General features: G+C 45.5%; 1 protein-coding gene across 2 annotated transcripts in view; it reads right to left on the bottom strand.

The window, feature by feature from the left end:
• Window positions 1-12,043, bottom strand: part of EVL (Enah/Vasp-like) — a 108,984-nt gene extending 96,941 nt beyond the window's left edge. The window contains exon 1 of one of the 2 annotated variants that reach the window (XM_038545709.1): window positions 11,829-12,043. In XM_038545709.1, the coding sequence (XP_038401637.1) occupies window positions 11,829-11,851 (23 nt within the window). In that variant the 5' untranslated portion in view covers window positions 11,852-12,043. The remainder of the gene's footprint in view (window positions 1-11,828) is intronic. The other variant, XM_038545707.1, reaches the window with a different exon arrangement.
• Between the last annotated feature and the right edge of the window lie 8,669 nt (window positions 12,044-20,712).

Genomic DNA, 20,712 nt, shown 5'->3' with positions numbered 1-20,712 from the left:
AGTTGTTACATACCAGTTACAGAACCCAGAGACACAGAAGGCAAAATCCACTCATTCACCAACTGTTAATTGCCCTTCAAATAGCTGGTAGATGCTGTGCTAATAAGGTACTTGGACAGAAATGATTTGGTAAATAACAATTAAAAACTATGAGTTTCATCCAGTATTTCTGCAACTATAATCACACTTCTCCTCATAATGATCCCATTTTATAGGTAGGGCAAGTGAGATCCCAAAGAAAAAATTAATAGCCAATAAGAGCAGGAGCCTAAATTCATACTCACATGAGACTTCTTTTAACTTCTTCTACTTAGGGATTTTGCCCTGAAGACTCTCTCTTTCCTCCCATTTCTAATTCCCAGGCTCTGAATCTCTGCTATATCAGGATTTTCCAGAGTGTCAACTAAAAATCAAGTGTTAGGCAATAAACATTCCTTCACTAAATATATGTGGGAAAGTCAGGGGTGAAACTCCCACACACCTCACCCTCACCCCACAGGACTTCTCAGAGCTTTTGTGCTACTGTGTGCTGGGCTTTCTCCAGGGGAGCTGGCACATGGTTTTTCTCAAACAACCAACCACGGGACTTTTTTTCTGTTCCCCATGAAGCCTCTTGTACGATTAAGATGGTGGTTAAGGGCAGCCCGGGTGGCTCAGCGGATTAGCGCCGTCTTCAGCCCAGGGTGTGATCCTGGAGACCCGGGATCGAGTCCCACGTCAGGCTCCCTGATGAAGCCTGCTTCTCTCTCTGCCTGTGTCTGTGCTCTCTCTCTGTGTGTCTCTCCTAAATAAATAAATAAAATCTTAAAAAAATAATAAAAAGATGGCAGTTAAAAGCACAGGTCCCTAGGGATCCCTGGGTGGCGCAGCGGTTTAGCGCCTGCCTTTGGCCCAGGGCGCGATCCTGGAGACCCGGGATCGAATCCCACGTCGGGCTCCCAGTGCATGGAGCCTGCTTCTCCCTCTGCCTATGTCTCTGCCTCTCTCTCTCCCTCTCTCTGTGTGACTATCATAAATAAATAAAAGTAAAAAAAAAAAAAAAAAAAAAAAAAAAAAGCACAGGTCCCAGAGCCCGATGATCTCAGGTTCAGATGCCAGCTCTATGTGATGCTGCTTACGTGATGCAGCTGGTGTATGCCTTGGTTTTTGTTATCTGTGAAACAGCGGCCACGTCCCAGGATCCTTGCAAGGACAATGGTACATGCGTTTATGCATATGAAGTGTCGAGCAGGTTGTAATGTTCAGTTAAGGCTCAACAGATGTGACATGTTCATTTTGTCCACAAAACAGTATATAAGAAAAGTATCACTAGAGTACCTGACGGATTTTCCTTGTTTTATGAAATCAGGGCTGGAGGCAGCTATGAAATGACAAAATGAGCACTGGTTTTTTGGTTAGAAGATTCAGATCCAATTTCCAGCTTTGCCACCTAAGCACATGTCTGATGTTGGGAGAGCACTCTGGCCTCTCAGAATCTACTGGGTGCTTCTGAGGGGACCAGTAATGGGAACACCCAGCCCACAGGCCTGCTGCGAAAATGAGGGGCAACATCTGGGCGGCCAGCAGTACATGCGTGTGATCTTGTATAGGAATCAGGACGAGTCAGAAACATTTCATTTAAATACGTAAGGGCATTTTAAGCATCACATGCATTTTTAATAGCTCAAAGCCTCGTGTAAATCCCTACAGTTTTGAAAATCTACCACCCAGTGCTTTTAGGCCTTCCTGCTGATCTACTGCCTGGACCAATTCTGCCCATTCGAAAGCACTGCTCACTGGACTCAGTAATTCTTTCCAAATCCTAATCACACTTTCATGCTACAAAGTGAACAGACATCAAAAAGGCAGCAACTGTCCTCTTTCCCGCCATTTCCCCTTCCAGGATCTTTAACCATGACTGGTGTATGACAGGAGGTTAAAGAAAAAGGTAATAATAAAAGTGAATAAAAGGTGCAGAGAAGGCACGATGCACCCAGCTCTGCTCCAGGGACAGGTGGGATGCACTGGATCCAACATTCTTTCTGCCTTCAAGTAACCCTTGCTCTAGTTGAGAAAATAAGACTGAGAAAGATTAAATATCAGATTACATATGATGGGCCGAATGCTGTTACAGGAGTTTAGAAAAATTTCTGTGGATAAAGAGCTCAGAAAAGGAAGTGTGCATGCTGAGTTTCGAAGGACTTCATGGGCAGACAAAAAGGCTTTGTGAAGAGGAAGCAAGGTGGTGTGTGCAGATCCATGGCCAAGCTGGAACGTTCCCTGAGGCAGAAGGAAGGTTCCTGGGAGCTGAGCTTTAAGAGAGCATGCAGTCAGACCATGGAGGGCTCCATACGCAGAAGATAAGAGGAGCGGGGCTGGCAATGGACAGAGTTCTAGAATAACCTGATCCCCAAAGTAGGAGGACATATTCCTCTCAGTCTCCATCAGTCTTGAAGCAAGCTGTACTGAAGTCTTCAGTCAGGGCTGAGATGAGTTGATCCTCACTTGGTTTATATCAGGGATCTGATTATCATGAACGTCCTAACCAACACCAGGAAAACAAACAACGTTATCACCTGAGGCAAAATGTGTCTACCATCGTCTACCTTGGGATCTCTACATCCCTCACTCTTCAATAAGCTGGAGAATAATAAAAGCATGCAGTCTTCACTCTACGACTTTGGAAGGGCTCCAAGTTTCTGACTATGGAAACATCCTCTCTCCAGGAAAAGGAATTTCCTCAGTGAGTACAAACACTTCTTTAAATGAGAGTCTTGATGTCCTGATCATCATAAAAGATTCTAACCACACAGTCTTACCATTTCCTCATCTCCCTCAAGAGGGCTCTATCTTGACCTAATACATGGCTTCTGAACTTGTGCATCCAGTGAAAGATGGAGACCAGAGCACAACTTGTGAATGCTTGGGAGGGAGCCCTGGAGGGGATGCCAACCATCCTGCTCCTGGTTCTTTCCTGGCACTCCTGGTATGTGGCCTGCACACCAGTGGCCAAGAGGTGATCTTCGAAGATGGAGGAGCTCCAAGGTTCCATGTTTTCTCCAGGGCTCTGCAAGGAAACCCAGGTTATCTTTTTCTTTTCCATCACTTGTGCTGATGAAGATAGAGGGAGGCTAGTGGCAAAGAATGCACAGCAAGATCAAACCTGGCATTCCACAGGCTCTGAACTGGCTGGAGTGAAAACATTCCCCTCACTTGTAAACAAGTCCAGAATGAATTCCTGACAGCTATGCAGTTCCCAAACCCAAGAAAGACCGTGATCCAGCAGGAGTCTAGTTCAGATTGAATGCTATAGTCTGCGCTAGGTGCATACACTGAACACACCTGGATTCATGAGTTCTAATGCATATGTAACAGCATGTTTCTGTGTCCTGTACTCTCCACCTTCCAAAGCTCCCACCCATATGGCCATCGTCTTATTCTCTCTGAACTACCTCTCTGTAAACAAAATATTATTTCTATTTTTTTTTGGGGGGGGGACTAAATCCCAGTGAAGGTAAGTGACTTATTCAATGTAACACAATTATCACTAGATCTGAGGGTTTACAGATGCCCAAGTTCAAGCTCTTCCTGCAAACTCTAACTGGGAGTGTGCATCAGAATCACCGGCAGAGCCACACATGGTGCACACATTGAGGTTCCATGTCGGGATATCTGGACTCAGTGAGGCTTAGGTGCAGCCTGGGCCCGTGTTTAGATCTTGATGGGCCCTCCCAGTTGAGAACCATCACACAAAATCCTCAACTTGAGGATTTTCAGGAGCTTCTCCTGATGTCCAAGAGAACAGAACCCTCCACCCAACGAATCCCGTCATATGTGCAACAGCACCTTCTTGTTGGAAAGGTGCTCACCACTGTGTTCTTGTTTGTAATTCACCTAGGCCTCCCCACCCGATGGAAGAGCCCTCACACATCATACCTGTCCAATACAGCCCATATTAACTCAACAGACATTTATTTCTTACAGCAGGCTCTAGAAATAAAGAGATACAGCACAGAGGGCTGCAAAATAATACATACTAGGCTATGGACAGAGTATACAGGTACTAGGGGAATGTCCACACTGGGAGTGGGCTCTGGCCATGCTATCCTAATTAGACAGAAAGTACCAGAGTCTCAGTCTGTCAACTGCAAGGGACGAATTAATCTCTCAGACCAAGGAGTCTGCATGTGGACCAAGCCTGGGTCCAAGCACATAGCTGATGAGTCACATCATGGTTGGTTCGCTGTGGCATAAACATTTCAACAACCAGGGTTATCTTCCAAAGCCTAATTCCTGGCACTCTGAGTCTGCACTCTCAAGGAGGGGGTTAGTTTAGAGGTGCTCCAGGCCTCTTTCCTGGCTCCTGTACAGTTTCTAGTCCAGGATAAGGGTCTGCTTTGCTACTTAAGGGAAGTTAAAGGAATTAATTTATTGAGTTTCTACTAGGGCACCCTGTCTGATGCTTCACGTCAGTAATGCACTTTAATCAACACCATAACTCTGGTAGGTGGGCCCCCTATTTTACAGACAGGCAAACCAGAGCACAAGGGCCGAAGGAACTTGCTCAAGGTAGCAAGACTAGTGGAGAGACAAAGGTGCCAGCACCGCTTCCTATGAATGTCACATACACCCTGAAGGTCCGCCAAGTAGTGAACTTCAGGGCAGAGAAGTCCCCAGTCATGAGGAAAAGACAAAGCTGACTTGTTATGCTGAGGAGAAAAATCTCCCGTCCTTAGGTTTCACCAGCCAAAGTGTGGCTGGGAGCGCACAGTATATCCACTCCTACATCTCTGCCCCTCCACTTCTCCACGCCCTTCCCTTATTTTCATCCAGACCCTGCACTTCTCTTCGGACTCACTCAAGAGCTACCTCCTCCTGAAGGTCCCCCTCAACTCTCCATATAGCAAAACCGCATCCTCCTCCTGCCCACATGCCTCATCAGGGTCCCTAAGGAATTTATTTTACTTTTCAGTGTTTATTTGTCTTTGGCTACCTCACCCCATACTTCTGGTGTTGGTTCAGCACCTTTTCAGGACAGTAAATTTCTGCAGGAAGGTCTAAAGATTACATATATTTGCAGTTTCCACTACAGTTTATATTTAGTAAGTGTTTAGGCAGTGTTTTTTCAGTGAATGGTTACCCTAACTGCAAAAAGGCCCTTCCTCCTTCCAAAAGACATACATAGAGTGTTTAGAACCCACACAGTTGGGAGATCCTTTTGCAAGTATCCTAAGTAGCCGGCAAGAATCCTCCAAATCCAGGTTTGTATCCTTTTCCAGGGCGCATTCCTTGGGGGAAATGAGTCCAGTTAAATTCTTTCCTCTCAGTGTTATTCTGCTGTTGTTTAACGTAAGAGGTTATGACTATGCTAAGCAATAAGAAATGGGGAATGGGGGGATCCCTGGGTGGCTCAGTGGTTTAGCGCCTGCCTTTGGCCCAGGGCATGATCCTGGAGTCCTGGGATCGAGTCTCGCTTCGGGCTCCCTGCGTGGAGCCTGCTTCTCCCTCTGCCTGTGTCTCTGCCTCTCTCTCTCTCTCTCTCTCTGTGTCTATCATGAATTAATAAATAAAATCTTAAAAAAAAGAAAAAGAAATGGGGAATGGAAATCAGGACTGTTTAAAAAAATAACATCTGAGCCAGTTAAATGTTAACTGATTAAGCTTCTACTGATTCCAAAATATAACATACAAACATTATAGCAAAATTTGGCCATTTATACACCTTCTTTCCTATATATTATCCTCAAAGTAGCCCCTTTCCTATACATGAAGTAACCAAGGCCTAGAGAAATAAAGTGACTTGCCCAAGGTCACAGTTTTTAAGTTTATATTATACAAACTGAAACCAAGCCTCTGGGTTCCAGATCCACCACACTACCTCTCTCTGAGCAAAACTCCACAGTAAATGTAACACTTATTTAATAATGGAGGATAGATTGATATTTTTAAATATGTCTGCTTTGCCATCCTTACAGCTAAATTATTTCCCAAAATAACATTTTGCTTGTGGCTAGTCAAACACCAGTCAAAACCGTCAAGTCATTGCAATCTATCTGTCCTTCCCCTCTCCTGCTCTCCATTTCTCTCCTGAACTCTGCCACTTCTTCCAACCAGTGCTCTGGCTACCACCTACTGAAGACCCACACGGTTGTGCATTCTAACAGATGCTGGGTGGCCACAGATAGCGTGATCATAAGCTCCTCTTAGGGATTGTGATTTAAGTAATTAAAAATCTTTTAATGCCTACTATATCAATCTTGTGGGCATTTACCAATCACTCCTAACAGTTGGTAGTGATGACTGAGATATGCTGACTCCCAAGAGTGCAAACTGCAGGGCAGAACAGTGTGAAAGAAACACCGCTGTATGATTACCCTGCAGGAAGCACCAGAGAGAGATGGGCAGGAGAGCCAAGGGAGGCAGGACAAGGGGTCGGTCTATTCCACCCTAGGTGAGGGATCCTCTATTCTCCTTCTGTTCTCCCCTTTGCCACAGACATGGAGGTGCGCAGGAGCCAGACACTACAACAGGCTCCAGGCCTGCAGGAGAGACTCAGGAAGGTGTGGCAGCTCAAAGACAAGAGGTCAGTGCACAGGATGGCATTCCAGGCACAGAGCATCTGGAAGATGAACCGAACTGAAACTGAATAGACCTCCTCACCAGGTGACTTCAGGCAACTTACCCAACCCCTCTAAGTGTCTGCTCTCATTTCTTTCATTCATTTAACAAGTATTTATTAGACACCTACCATGGGCAAGGTACTAGGGATACAGTAACAAACAAAAGTAGATTTTTACTTTTATTTTTAAAAAATATCTTATTCATGAGAGATACACAGAGAGGCAGAAGCAGACTCCCTGCAGGGGGCCTGATGTGGGACTCGATCCCAGGACCCCGGGATCATGACCTTAGCCAAAGGCAGACACCCAACCAATGAGGCACCCAGACTCCCCCAAAAATATATTTTTAAAACCCCACCTCGTAGCACTTACATTCTGCTAAAGGAAGACAAACAATAAACAGGTATAAAATTCAAATCCACAGTATATAGACGGCAGTATGTGATCTGATGAAAAAATAAAGCAGAGTCAGGGGGAAAGGGAATACCCCAAGAGAGGTCAGGGCCACAGCTGAGCAAAGAGCCAGGAAATGAGGAAGCAAACCACGTGGGCATCTGGAGGCAGAGGCCGGGGGAGGGGATGCCTGGTGTGCTCAAGAACAGTACGAGGCCAGTGTGACAGAGGGCGGGCGTGAAGGACACAGGACTCTGTTGGAGATGGAATATGGTGGCAGCAGCAGGGCCAGGCTGAGCAGACCCTTTCAAGATTCCCCAAGAGCTGGGGCATGTGCAGGCAGGCGGGAAGCCATTGGAAGGTTCTGAGCACAGGACTAATAAAACTTGCCCTGACATTTTAAGAAGAGAAACAAGTGAAGAACCGGGAGCAGGAAGACAAGGCAGACAGGATGCTGGGAGGCCGGTTACAAGGCCACTGCGCTGAGTTGGATACGAGATGGTGTCAGCATGGACCAGGCTGGTGGCATGGAGATGCTGGGAAATGGTGGGACTCTGGGCATACTTTGAGGTACAGCTGACAGAACTCCCCTTGATGGCTCAGACATGGAGCGTAGGAGAAAGAAAGGAGTCAGGGATGGCTGAGCAGCCAAAAGGAAGGCCAGGCTGTGGACACGTGAGGAAGGAATGGCTTAGGAAAGAACTGGGGAACAGTGTGAGATGTGCTAAGTTTGAGATGCCTGGTAGACTTCCAGACAGCAACGCCAACCAGGCAGCTGAAGACATGGGACCAGTCTGGGGAAAGGCTGGGGTGGGAGGTATACATTTTGGGGTCATCTGTATCCCTGAGCTCCTGTCGTCATTGATGGTATGTGGCTTGGGGTAACCATGGGCTAAGCAACTAGTGGTGCGTGGGCCACAACTATCCAGTCTTGTGCCTTCCCCATCCCCCATCTCCTATTGATGAGCAAGCAAGCTTGCTCACTGCAGTGTGACAGTCACTGTACCTAAACACCTCTCTCTTCAAGGGACCACAGGGCTCAGGAAATGCAAGGGGCTCGACACTGGGTGGGCTCGACATTGGGTGGGCTGTCCTGGCTTCCAAACTTCAGGTCTTCCCTCATACCACTCATTTTGACTTATTTCCATAATCCAGTGAAAGAGAAAGGAAAGTTAAAACTTTTCCCAAGAGTAAATGTAAATCTGAATAAAGAAAGAACTAGCTGGAGTTTGAACCTCAATTTTATTTAAAAATAAAATAAAACAGACTCGGAGTAGTGACTTCTCATTTTCATGTGACTGACACATTCCAACTGTGGATTTTAGATCTTGGAGTTGGTATGCCACATTCCTTCTAGAAATAAATCAGAATAAGTATCAGGAATCCTGAGAAACAGTGGATTCTGATTTGGGTTCCATTCTCCCTTGTGAGATCATAGAGCCAAAAATCACATTTAAAAATGTTGATTCTGGGGATGGCAGGGAATGTAGTCACCATTCTGGGTCTAGAAGGGGAAGGAAAACCACACAGTGTCCCATGAAGCTGTCTCCAGGGGTGCTCAGAAGGCAGCCTCTGAGGTATGGAGTAACTAAATGTTTACTAAACTATGAATTCAGTACACTTCTCATGTAAGAAGTTTTTTTGAAAAGGTAAAAACAGAGGTGAAGTGGGTCTACCACAACAGCCAGCAGAATAGCTTGCCTGGTGCTAGAACAATACAGTCCTGAAGTCAATGGCAGGCAAAATAAATACCCTAGCTGTCTGGAAAATGCTGGCCCAACTACTCAAGCTCTCAGGATTCTGCAACTGTGTGGGTTTGGCCCCGGCAAATCATTACAATCGTCAGCACGTTCTAGAGTGAGATCATCTGCAGAGATTCCTTATGAAATGTGATCGGCGTTCTCCGGCACTCCCGCAACTGGGGTGTGCTGAGGACACTTCACATTTTTCTCAAGAGGTCAGCTGTCAGCTTTTCGACATGCTCTTCTGAAGTAGCCCACTCAACGGGCACCCTGGTACCAATATCAGGCCTGCACCAAGCTAGCTTGCTTGTTTTTCCTCCCTTATTAAATCCCCTGAAAACAAACTCTGTCAACTGCTTACCTATTAAGGCCTTACTGTGTGTCAAACAGTTTTAGGCACAAAGGGAGACAAAGTTAAAAACCCAGGAGACCTGGAAGCTCTCAAGGAACTCTGTCCATGTTAAAATCAGACTTCTTTTTAAAATGAATGTGGCCCTTGTGCTCTCGCGGTTGGGGTGTGTGCATGGAGGAGTTTGTGCACTCATGGGCCTGTGAACACGTGTGCAGAGGCTGATGGCGCTGACCCGGGTCCTCTGCCAGTATGCTCATGTAGAAAGAACGATATAATGTATAAAGTAAGTTCATGTCATCTCATTTAATTCTAATAGCATTCTAGACTTTCTTACAGAAAATTCATACAGAAAATTGAGACTAAAAGAAGATCAAGAAACTTGCCAAGTCCCCACAAGCCACACATGGGAGAACCTGGGTTATAAACCGATGCCCCTACCCTCACCCGTCCCCAGGAGGAGGGGCTGTTGGGGTGAGTGATCATGGCTATAGTTTAACCTCCCACGTTGCTTCTGGTCCACCTGCCTGAACTTGAACTACAGCTTCTGGCTCTGGATTTCTTTCCTGCCTGTACCCCCTTGCCTTTGCCTCCAACTTCCCATCTCCATAATGACAGTCTGTCGGTTTTCTCCAAGCCCATGGTTCTGAAAGTCTGGTCTCCAGACCTACAGCATCAGAATCACCTGTGGACTTGCTAGAAATGCAGAACCTCAAGCCAACCCCAGACCTACTGGATCTGAGCCTCTGGGAGTGGGGCCTGCAATCTGGGCTTTCCTGGACATTCCAGGTGATTCTACTGAAGGCTACAGCTTGAGCACCACCCTGACCTACACTGACCTACACTGACCAGGCTAGCTCCCTGAGAGTGCCTGTGTGGGCCCATCATGATCACTTGGCCTCCACACATGTAAATCCCAGGACTAAAGAAGAAAGCGATTTGTCCAGCACATGCAGCAGTCACAAAATGCAATCATTCCCAACAAAGTTCTTGAGGACCAGCTTAGGGAAAGCTGGAAGCATAGGTAACAGACTTCCCCTTTCTGGTCTACTTTCTGCAGCTGGCCCCACTTTCTCTGTTCGGCACTGCAGTGGCCTTCAACCTGACCCCCTTCCCACTCATCAGACCCAGTCTGTGGGCTAGGAGCTCACCAAAGTGGGAACAGGCTTGTTGATACTTATCCCTCTTGCCTAACTGGGAAAGGAGGTGAACAGCTCCACACTCTGCTCAAGACAATTAGTTAAGGCTTACTCCATCTAGAATAAATGCTTACAATAAGATATGAACCTCACAACTATATTACTTTCTACAATCCCCAAAACTCCTTTCTCAGACGGATCAGAAAAGCTAATTTTCAAATTGGGATTAGAACCCGGGACTCCCAACTCCCTCTCTATGGACCTATCTACTGTAACACATCAAGCATAAAACAAATTCCTGTTAGTTATCTAATCAAGCTAAAATAAAACAGTAAGTCCTGGTCATTGTATAAGGGCACGGGCCCATGTCACCAGAGCATACTGCCACAAGGAAAGAATGTCCTTTTCATAAGCCCGGTCCATTAGAAATCATGCAGAGACACTCTCTTAAACAAAGGATAACTTCCTAGATCCAAAGCTCCAAGTTTACAGGAAGGGCGAGGGACAATCTTTATAGCCTGCTTTTCTTCATGCAGATCTGGGGATCCTCTCATCTACTCCCTTGATTTTGCTTAAAAGGTCTCTAATTTCTTTCTAGAAATAATGAAAGGTGGTTATTCTATTATCATTTTAATGTCTATTGCAGCACCGTTCTTCGGAGGGAACAAAAAAGGCCTGTAGAGACAGAACTGAGGTCCCCACACAATCACCCCCTTGCCAATCGATATGGTATTTACACTCTGTTCTAAAATATACCGAAATTCCATTTGAGAAACGAGAGGCTGCCGGAGGTTAGGAGCAGACACACACATACACACTCTCTTCCATATGTTCCAAAAGGTGGAAATATGCACACGAATGATCAGATCACCCTCCCATTCCGCCTCCTTTATTTTCATTTCTTAGAAACTATCTCCGTTGGAACATCCCTTCCCACATTCATACCCAGAGACAGATCCGTGGAGAGGAGATGGAGGAAAGAGAAGGAATAAGATTCACAAAAGACTAATTTGGAGCATTGATAATTACAGCAGCTGAAGAGCTAACGAAAGCAGAGAAGGACCCTGTAACAAAACACCATCAGGGCACTTCCCAGGAAACTGCCCAGGCACAAGATTACTATTAACAATGAGGAAAAAAATCAGAGCCAAAATCAAATCTCAACTAAGCAGGCAGACTTACAGAATTTTTCACCTTCACTGCTACGATTAGCATTTTTTTTAAAAGAGCACTAGACTCCGTGAGTTTGACAAAGGAAGAAAAACAAAAGATAGCAAGAGACTCATTCTAGATAAACAGTTGCTATTCTGCATTCATAACTCTACACCAGCCACAGCAGCTCGAATGAGGCACAAGGTGGGGTCCTCAGCAAATTTACACACGATCAAACCAATTATCCACGCTGCACTTGTGCATGCAGTAAACACCCTCGACCTGCACCACCTCTCTGCTTCCCACCCCCAAAACCGAGATCGACCCCACCAAATGCAGAAAAGAACCCTTTTTTGGGTGAGAACCAGCTAGAGCCTAAGCTGTCATTACACAGCAAAAACCTAGCGAGAACAAAAACCCAGCAGCAGACTGATGTAGGAAGCCCAGAACGTACCTGAATTCTTCAAATGCAAACATGACCTAGTCAGAGACAATTTCCTTAGATTGTCTGGTAGCCTTTTTGGTTCGGAGGACAACCATTTAGTCAGTCAGATGGTGCAAAGTGCAGAAAAAAGAGGCGGGGTTTCCACACCCCCCCAATATTCTGAAGTAAAAGGCTTTCTGCAGACAGGGGCCTGCAGCCTCCAGCTCCGCCAGCTGCTGACAAGCGGCAGCTAACAGGGGAGGCAGCTAGAGGACCATGTGATCATTCCAGCAAGTCTGATTAATGCAGTGTATGCTTAGGCTCCAGGCTGGGAACTGGATTAGCCCAGAGAAATAAGTCGAACCCCTGGGCATGCCTGGCATCCTGGGTGAATCACATATACGTTCCCCACCCCACCCCCCCACCCCCCACACACACCCAGCCAGAAATTTGCAGGTTGGGAAATGGGAGGCCAAGGCCTAAAGGAATGTCACCAGCTCCACGGTGACCTGCCCATTACCCCATCTTGGGTGGCTGCTGCTGTCACCATCAGGTATGGCCAGTGTGGTCAGTGAACAGGACAGAGTGTTACTCATGTTACTGAAAATTCCGCAGAATTCCACTATTGAGCATTTGTTCAGCACAAATGCATAAACTGCTTCAGAACCACAGAAGTCACATTCTATACTTACCACTTTACCATGAACAACATGACCTTCTAGGTCAACTGTGATGACTGATCTCATTTACTTAACTATTCATTTATTGAGTGTCTAGTGTGTACCAGGCTCTTATCAATTCCTTGAGGTACAAAAATTACCATAACAATTTCAGAACAGAAGTTAAGAAAAAGGAAAAGAGACGTCAGAGAAGAAAGAAAGAAAGAAAGAAAGAAAGAAAGAAAGAAAGAAAGAAAGAAAGAAAGAAAAGAAAGAAAAGAAGGAAGGAAAGAAAGAAAGAAAGAAAGAAAGAAAGAAAGAAAGAAAGAAAGAAAGAAAGAAAGAAAGAAAGAAAGAAAGAAAGAAAGAAAGATGTTTACCGGTTTGTAAAGCCCAAGCTGGCAAGATTTGGCTGTATTCTGAAACTTGCCATTATGGAGATCTTCAGCATTTAGAGCGCAAATCTTTATAAAATAAGGGAGACAGATCTCAAATAAAAACCTGTGAGTCACTCTTGAGTTTCTTACTCCCTCACAACACAGGAACAATCAGTCGCTAATTCTGATTGTACCTCCAAGAGGTTTCTTTGAGTCCAGCCCCTACCATCCCAGGCCCTTAGCACTTCTCAGGCGGCCTTGCACCTTATAACCGGTCTTCCTCACAGTCCTTCTCTAAAAAATCAGCCCAAGCCATTTTCTAAATCTGATTCTGCTGCCTCCGCCCTTTCCAACCCTGCAGTAGTTCCTTGGTACCCATGGGATTATGCAAAAATGCCTCAGCCCTGCAAAGAAAGTCTTATTTCTCCCACTCTTTCTTCCATCAAAACTCTTCACAAACCCCCAAATTCAGCCAGACATTCCAGGTCCCCAGATATGCTAGGACCTCCTTCCTTTGGTCCATGAGGCAACTGGCCCAGATTATTCCTTGTTTCGTGTGTGACGTGTGTCCTCTCACGCAAGGCTCTGCCCCCAGGAGCCTGCACTACCCCCAGGACAGTCAGCCACTGCCACTGAGCCATGGCATAGCACTCCGCCTGCCCCACACATCCCTGAGGCCCGTAGGGCAGTGACGTGCATTCCCAGAGCCTGGCACAGAGCTGGACAAAGAGAAGCCATTCAGTAAAGGTCCAGGGCAGGAACCTCCTTTTGCCTCTGCCTCTGGGATACAGGTATCCACACATGCAGGTGCTCTGGGATGACTGTGCTCCTCCCCGTGTTCTCTCTACCTTGAAGGGCAGCCAGAGTCCAGAGCCCAACTCAAAGAAATGAAGTGGTAGCGGCAGGCTGACTAGTGAGGACAATTAGGGGGAATCCTAGGATCCCTCAAACCATGCAGCAATCATCAACTGAGCCGATCCGGAATGCCCTGCCCAGTATTCCTGACAAGTCTTTGCAAGGGACCCTTCAGTGACAGCAGCTTCTTGGCAGCATCACGATACAACAGAAAACACAAGAGATACAGAGTCCTTAAATAACCGAGTTCACGTCCCAGATCTGCCACTTCCTGACTCCATGATCACTGACAGGCGACTCGAGCTGTCCGCGCCCTGCTCCCTGCACAAACAGTTGGAATAACGCAGATGCTGCCTAGGCCTCTCACAGGACAGCTGTCGCGACCCCACAGGGTAGCACCGGGGAGCTGTGAGAGGTCCTTGTTGAGTACATCAAGTTGTGGAAGGTTCTTCATCATCATTACCGCTTCACAAGGCCACCTCCCCTTGAACAGTGCTGATAGCTGGACGATCTTCTCTGTGAGATCACCATCCCCAGGGAAGTGTTTGGTCTGCATGAGGGGTAGGGGTCAAGGTATTTCTATCTTAGGATTTTCAGGACAAGGGGTGTGTGTGTGTGTATACATACACATATATACCATGTATGGATATATGTATAAGATAACTATCCTAAATTCTAAGTTAAAAAAAAGCAATAAAGACTACCCAAATCTTAGAAAAAGCAATTCACCCACACCAAATGCAATTACATGATGTTGTTATTTATTAAATTAAACTACCTGGGTACAGTCATAGATGGGCTGAGGTAGGGGCAGCTGGTAATCAGCCAGACACAATCTTCTTGAGGGAAAGGAGATTTAGAGTATTCTGTTACCACTCCTTTGCAGCCTCAAGGACAGGTCTAGTAAACAGCAGACACTCCATAATTACTTCTGATTGACAGATGTGTTAGTTGGTCTAATGGCCAGAACCCACATTCTTGGCACTATCTGCAAAGTATGGGGAAGAGAAGCAGTGGTCTTAACTCCTAGACATTTGTCATGGAGTTACAGACGTTTGTAAGAACTGGCCCGATGTGCTTTAGCCCGGCCATGAGGCAGGTCCACTGTGGCACAGGCCCAGGGGATAGACACCTCTCAACTTCATGGCTGGTTTCCACCAGTAACACAAGAATCTCCTCTTGGAATGCTGGTTATACCTCTCAGGGCAATTCATAAGGTCCTAGTACAAGCAGAATTGCTGAGAACTTGTGAAAAATCTTCAAATCCCAGCACCAAATGTATGGTAGACAAAATTTTATGAGATTCCCCAATTTACTAATAAGGAAACAGGCCAAAGAGGTTAAGTAACTTGCCTAAGGTCATACTGCTGTCCAATGGCAGAGCAATGACTTGGAGCCAGGCCGGCTTAATGCCAGTGCTTGCAGACCCCATGCCCTCTCAGGTCCCAATACCAATGATCCTACCGCCTCTGGCGGCCTCCAGAGACAGCTGATCCCATAGACCACCAGGCAGCCTGTAGCTCCAGAACAGGGCTGGGCCACAGTGACCGTCTGGGGTTCCTCTACCCAGCCAGTCCTAGCTAGTGCCTGAATGTCATGGCCAGGCATGCATGTCTGCACCGCCTGCTTCAGCTGCCGCAGGAAGGAAGGGCTAGGATCCTGGGTTGACACAGGACCAGACTAGGAACGGAGTCGGCTTCAAACCCTAGGCACTTCATTTGATCCCTGATAGCACCAGAGTGTCAGGAAGAGGGACACAAGTGAGGGTCCGTGCCTCCTGACAGCTCCACTCTCTGAATAAGCTGGGAAGGCACTTCAGTGACCAAAGAATGTTAAAAAAATGAAAGGTCATCCCAGGTCATTTACTGATGACTCAAGGCTCAGACAAAGCCTGTTCCTGCCATGGAACCTTTTGTTTTTTTTTTTGTTTTTTTTAAATGTCACTTACATGGGACATAAAGCTGATACATGTAGAGGGTTCTGGTTGAAGGAGGAGTGGAAGAGCCCACAGTCCCTGCCCCCAGGCTTTCCCCTCCCTCCAGCAGGGGCAGGCCAGACTCAGCCAGAGAACACCTGGCTCAAATGACTGGCAGCCCCATCTGACATTCTGGATGGGGTGGAGCTCTCTGAGCTCGGGTCATCACACTCACCCTAGTTAATCTGGACTCACCCCCTTTTTTTAGTCTCATCCTAAGAATAAAAGCCCCCCCCCCCCCCCACCTGGATCCTGCTGTCATCATAGAACACTGTCCTCCTGCAGTGACTGGCCATGAGAGCTCCCTGAGGAGTCCCCAGAGAAACAAATGTGGAGATACTGAATACAAATGCTATCATTAACAGGAGATGTTCCCAGGCCCAGTACAATCTGGGAAAACTAACATTTCTAGGCATGCAGTAGGCCTTTGGTAAAAAAAAAAAAAAACAACTTGTTGAATTCACTTAATGTGCTTTTGTTGCAGCTGAATTAACTTTTCCAAAAAAAATTAAAAACAAAACCCAAAACAAAATCCCTTCCTTCAACTGATAAGAAATGTTGAATCCTACATGCTGAACTATTTCTTTCCCCCAAATTACATAAATTCAAATGAACTTCTACAGTGACATTTACTTTAAAATAAAAGTTTTAAATAAAGCCATCCCTCATCCCTATTTTGAGAATTCTATTTAAACTAAAAGCAACCCCCCCCCCCCCGCCCCAAAGCATTTTACTATAGAGAAAACACAAGTATCTTCAGTCTACCACTACTCAAAAGTAGGAGTCATTGGTAATTACTTCTGCATTCCTGTCTACATTGGTCTCTCAGCAAATAAGCGCTCTCTAGATGTGCCAGGTGACTGGAGATTATCTTTGCACTCACTCAACAAACAGCTGGAGGGCTACTATGCTAGATGCTATTCCAGGTGCTGCAGAGAGAGCAGAGTACATCAACGTCCTCTGTCTCCCAGTGCTTGAGTCTAAGGGTGGAAGGCAGATCACAAATGAATAAAGATGGGCACTGAGCCATGGAGTGGTGGGAGCTACTGAATTTAGCAGACATAATGGGAAAGACCCCTTCAGGGGTGATATTTATGCTCAGATTTGAAAGACAACCAGGGGATGGGTATGCAAATCTCAAGGAAGGATTACTGCAAGCAGAAGAATCAGCTGAGGTGGGAGGGAACAAGCCTGGCTTTCACCCAGTCATGCAATGTGGCTGGAACGGAGGAATAAGGAACAGAAGAAATGGAGATGAGGACAGACAGGGTCAGCAGGGTGTTGGCAGCTGAGGGGGAAGCCACTGTGGAGTTTTAGGCAAGGGAGTAACATGACTGGATTTTCGTTTTTTAGAAGAATCATGGGAGTGGGGAGACCAGTCAGAAGCTGCCATGGCAGTACAAGCTGCCAAGTACAAGCTGGCAGGGTCTGGACTCCGGTGACAGCAGGGCACAAAAGCAGAAAACAAATCGATGGACTGCAGGTATGTTTCAGAGATAGTCTTTTCTCACAAGGCAATTGTTTTATGTGGTTCTTAGGTCAGTGAGGAAGCAAAGATGGACTTCAACAGAAATACTAAGCACCCTCTGAGGACCAGATACCAAAAGTGTAGGCCCCATGAGAGGAAGGACCTTGTCCCATATTTACCTCCACACCCCAGGGCTGGCACCCAGAATCATTCAATAAATATCTGTTGAATTAATGAACCAGCAGTTTGTAGACTGAGAGAGAAGGTTTCATAAAAAGATGAAATTGCATGAAGTCAGCATCCTCTTTCTGGTGCAACCATCAGATAAAAGGGCAGATTATCCTTTTGAATAAACAAGTGCAGCTGCTCCAATGTCACCCAGATAGACAGAACTTTGCCAAGAAAATCTTACCAGGAATAGAGGGAGAATCAAGAAGATAAAAGCATGCAAAGCAAATTCAGATATTCCATCAAGTACTCACTGCTAATAAGTCTAGCACCACACTATCTCTGAAAGATAAGGAGGTGAAAGAAGATTCAAGACACACCTGAGGCCCTTCCAGTAGTTGGGAACAGACCACAGGCCTCAGAAAACCCAAGAATCAATACTGGTAAATCATTATGAAGGTGCCTACAGCTGTGGGCAAAGGATTTTATAGTTACCCTGTTAGCACTGGTTTTCTTTCCCACCTCACCTCACTGCTCTTAGAAAGATCCTTTTGCATCCTGGTTCTGGCATACAGTAGCCCATGAGCTTAGAGTGTGAACAGCTGAGCTGTGGTCCGAACTCCACCCTTCACCAGAAGAGCAAGTCACTTTACTTGTCACAGTCTCGCTAACTCACCTATGAAATGTGGGTAATAATTCCTGTCCTGCTCTCTCACAAAGAAATAGCGAGGGCTAAATACAATAGTCAGTGTGCCAGTGTTTTGTAGATTACATGTGCTAGATATATAAATAATAATACTATTATTAACAACATAGGAAATTACCCTTTTCCACTTGGTGCCACTGAGATCCTGACAAGGCAGGAATTTTAAGTATTTTTCCAGGTCACATAATTAGATGATCCATAAATGCAACTGACTATCCAAGTGACCAAGGGAGTTTACAAACACATGGAACTGTGGGAATTCACAGTCAAATGAGTCAAACCCTACTTCGGGCAACAGTTGAGCCATCTCAGATGCTTATCTCCTCAATGCATGTTCATTCGTCAAAGTGTAATTTTCAAAAGCTAAAAACCTAATGGTCATACAAAAATATAGTATGCTTGTGTCAAGGACTGACTTAAGTCATTTATGAGGGAACACCAGGATGGCAAAGCTAGTTCAAAGGTGACACTAGAAACACACACAGAGTCAATGGCAAAAAAGAATGTCGTGATAATCTTGCAAAAGTTAGATCCAAAACTGGCTCATGTCCCACAAAGCAATGAAACTATAACCTTTGTGGTTACTTTTTTCTACTAAACACAAAGCATTTAGATCTCCACTGGGTAGAAATCATGTGTAATTTATCCATCTTCTATAAGTTAGCATCTAACTTTACAGAAGGACGTCTTCTCTAAGAATGTCAGGTGTCCTTTAGGTAGGCTTGCTAAACGATGCTCTTGAGGGATTCAGAAATAGCATACAATAATCTTTCTGCCTTTTGTCCAAGTCTTAGATAATTTTCCTACAATATCTCACCATAGCTTATCATCCGTCCCCATGAACTGGTGGATAAGAAAGAAGTTCTTTCCTATCTAGTCCGTTTTTTGCTTCTGCCCCATTTATATCCTCTTACTTTGTGAAAATCCTTCAAATGATTGAAGTCAATTCTAAATTATTACTTAGTCTTCCGGGTCAAATCATCCTGAAATGGGGGTGGGGGAGTGCATTTTCCCTAACTTCCAGCTTTCAGCGCTTCTCTGAATTCTCTCCAACTATCACACTTGTGGGTCTCTTAAAGACAAAAAAGGGAACGTCTGATTCATAGGTGCTGATTCAGAGTCCCTCCCCCTCCCCCAGATCTGGCTATTCTGAAGCACTTACCATAATTAACTCTAATCCCCCAACCTCATAAACCCACCCCTATCATCCCTTTCCTCCCCATATGATAGTGCTTGGAAGTCACAAACTAAACCCACTACAGAGACACATACAAATCCAACCCACACTAACTGGCACAATAATATGAAGTCAAAGAAGAAATGGAGGGAATCAGAGAGAATGTCTTGTTCATACCTATATCTTCCACATAGGGTAGGGAATTGGAATGAATAAACTAATTAATTAAATGTTTTAAAGGCCTGGAAGAATGAATGGATTCCAAAGGCTTTGGCATGTTAGTGTCTTCCAAGAAGTTAAGTTCCCAGTCCAGTGGGAGCCTCTGGAAGATGGAGACTGCCTCAGTTTGCTTGGGTTATGGTGTGACAAAATACCACATGCTGGGGAGCTTGTACTTCTCACAGTGCTGGAGGGTGGAAGACCAAGATCAGGGTACCAGCACAGTCTGGTAAGTGCCCTCTTCCAGGTTGCAAACTTCTCATTGTATGTGCACAAGGAGGAAGGGCCAGGGAGCTCCATGGTGTCTCTTTCCTAAGGGTACTAACCCGGTTCGTGAAGGCCCCATCTCCTCATGCCATCACATTGGGGGTTAGGATCCCAACATGTGAATCATGGCAGGACACAAACGTGTGAATGAACGAATGAATGAATGAACAATGTGGGAATTTCTGGCATCTGCTGACAAGGCAGGGATGAAGATATTTTATTTTGAAGGTAGGGATATAAAGGAGGGGTCTAAATTAATACATCTAAAACCAGATCACAGAGATGTGAGGTCTATGCTGCCTTCAAATAGGGGAGTTGCCCTGTGTTTTGGGCACCTAAGGTCTATAGTCTAGACACCAATCCTGACCATGCATCCCCTTCCCAATAATACAAGCCCTAAAAATGAGAACCTTCATTTAACACGTTCTGTCTAGAGAAGGACTTACAGGGAAGACATAGAACGGTAAAGAAATCATATGAATATGTGCCTAAGAGAGCCGTAATTTGAGAAGTCCTGCTTTAAATTTTGTTCCCTCAAAAAGCTAGTTTTCTTTCTCACATTTTATTTCTGATAATCAGGCTTTCTCTATTTCTGATTCCCTACTAAAATGTACAAGGTGGTGTTTTTCCTCCTCCAAAATAGCACTGCTTCTTAGTTTCCAAAAAAGTTCCATTTGCATAAGTCCTGCAATGGTGTTTATATTCCTTCTTACAAAAAGCTCCGATACCCAGCCTAAAACCCTGGTGTTTAAATTAATAGGTATCAGACAAAGTGATTAAGACCTTCCCATGCAGCCCTAATGCTGAGCTGGGATTTGCCAGGGAGCTGACTACATTTGGAACAGCAGTTCTTTTTTTAAAATGTATTTCCACAAGCATGAAACAATACAAGCGCCTGATTATCTTCCATCCCTCATTCTCAAACCATTCACTCTCCTCTGATCCTGCCTCCCTTGGACCCCACAGCAAGTACTGAATAAAAAACAAGAATAAGGAAAGCAAAAGGGTTACAGGCACTGGAGGAACCAAACTTTGAGAACCAC

The sequence above is a fragment of the Canis lupus genome, chromosome 8 (assembly GCF_011100685.1).
Source record: "Canis lupus familiaris isolate Mischka breed German Shepherd chromosome 8, alternate assembly UU_Cfam_GSD_1.0, whole genome shotgun sequence".
NCBI lineage: Eukaryota > Metazoa > Chordata > Mammalia > Carnivora > Canidae > Canis > Canis lupus.
This window is presented reverse-complemented; position numbering and strand designations above follow the sequence as displayed.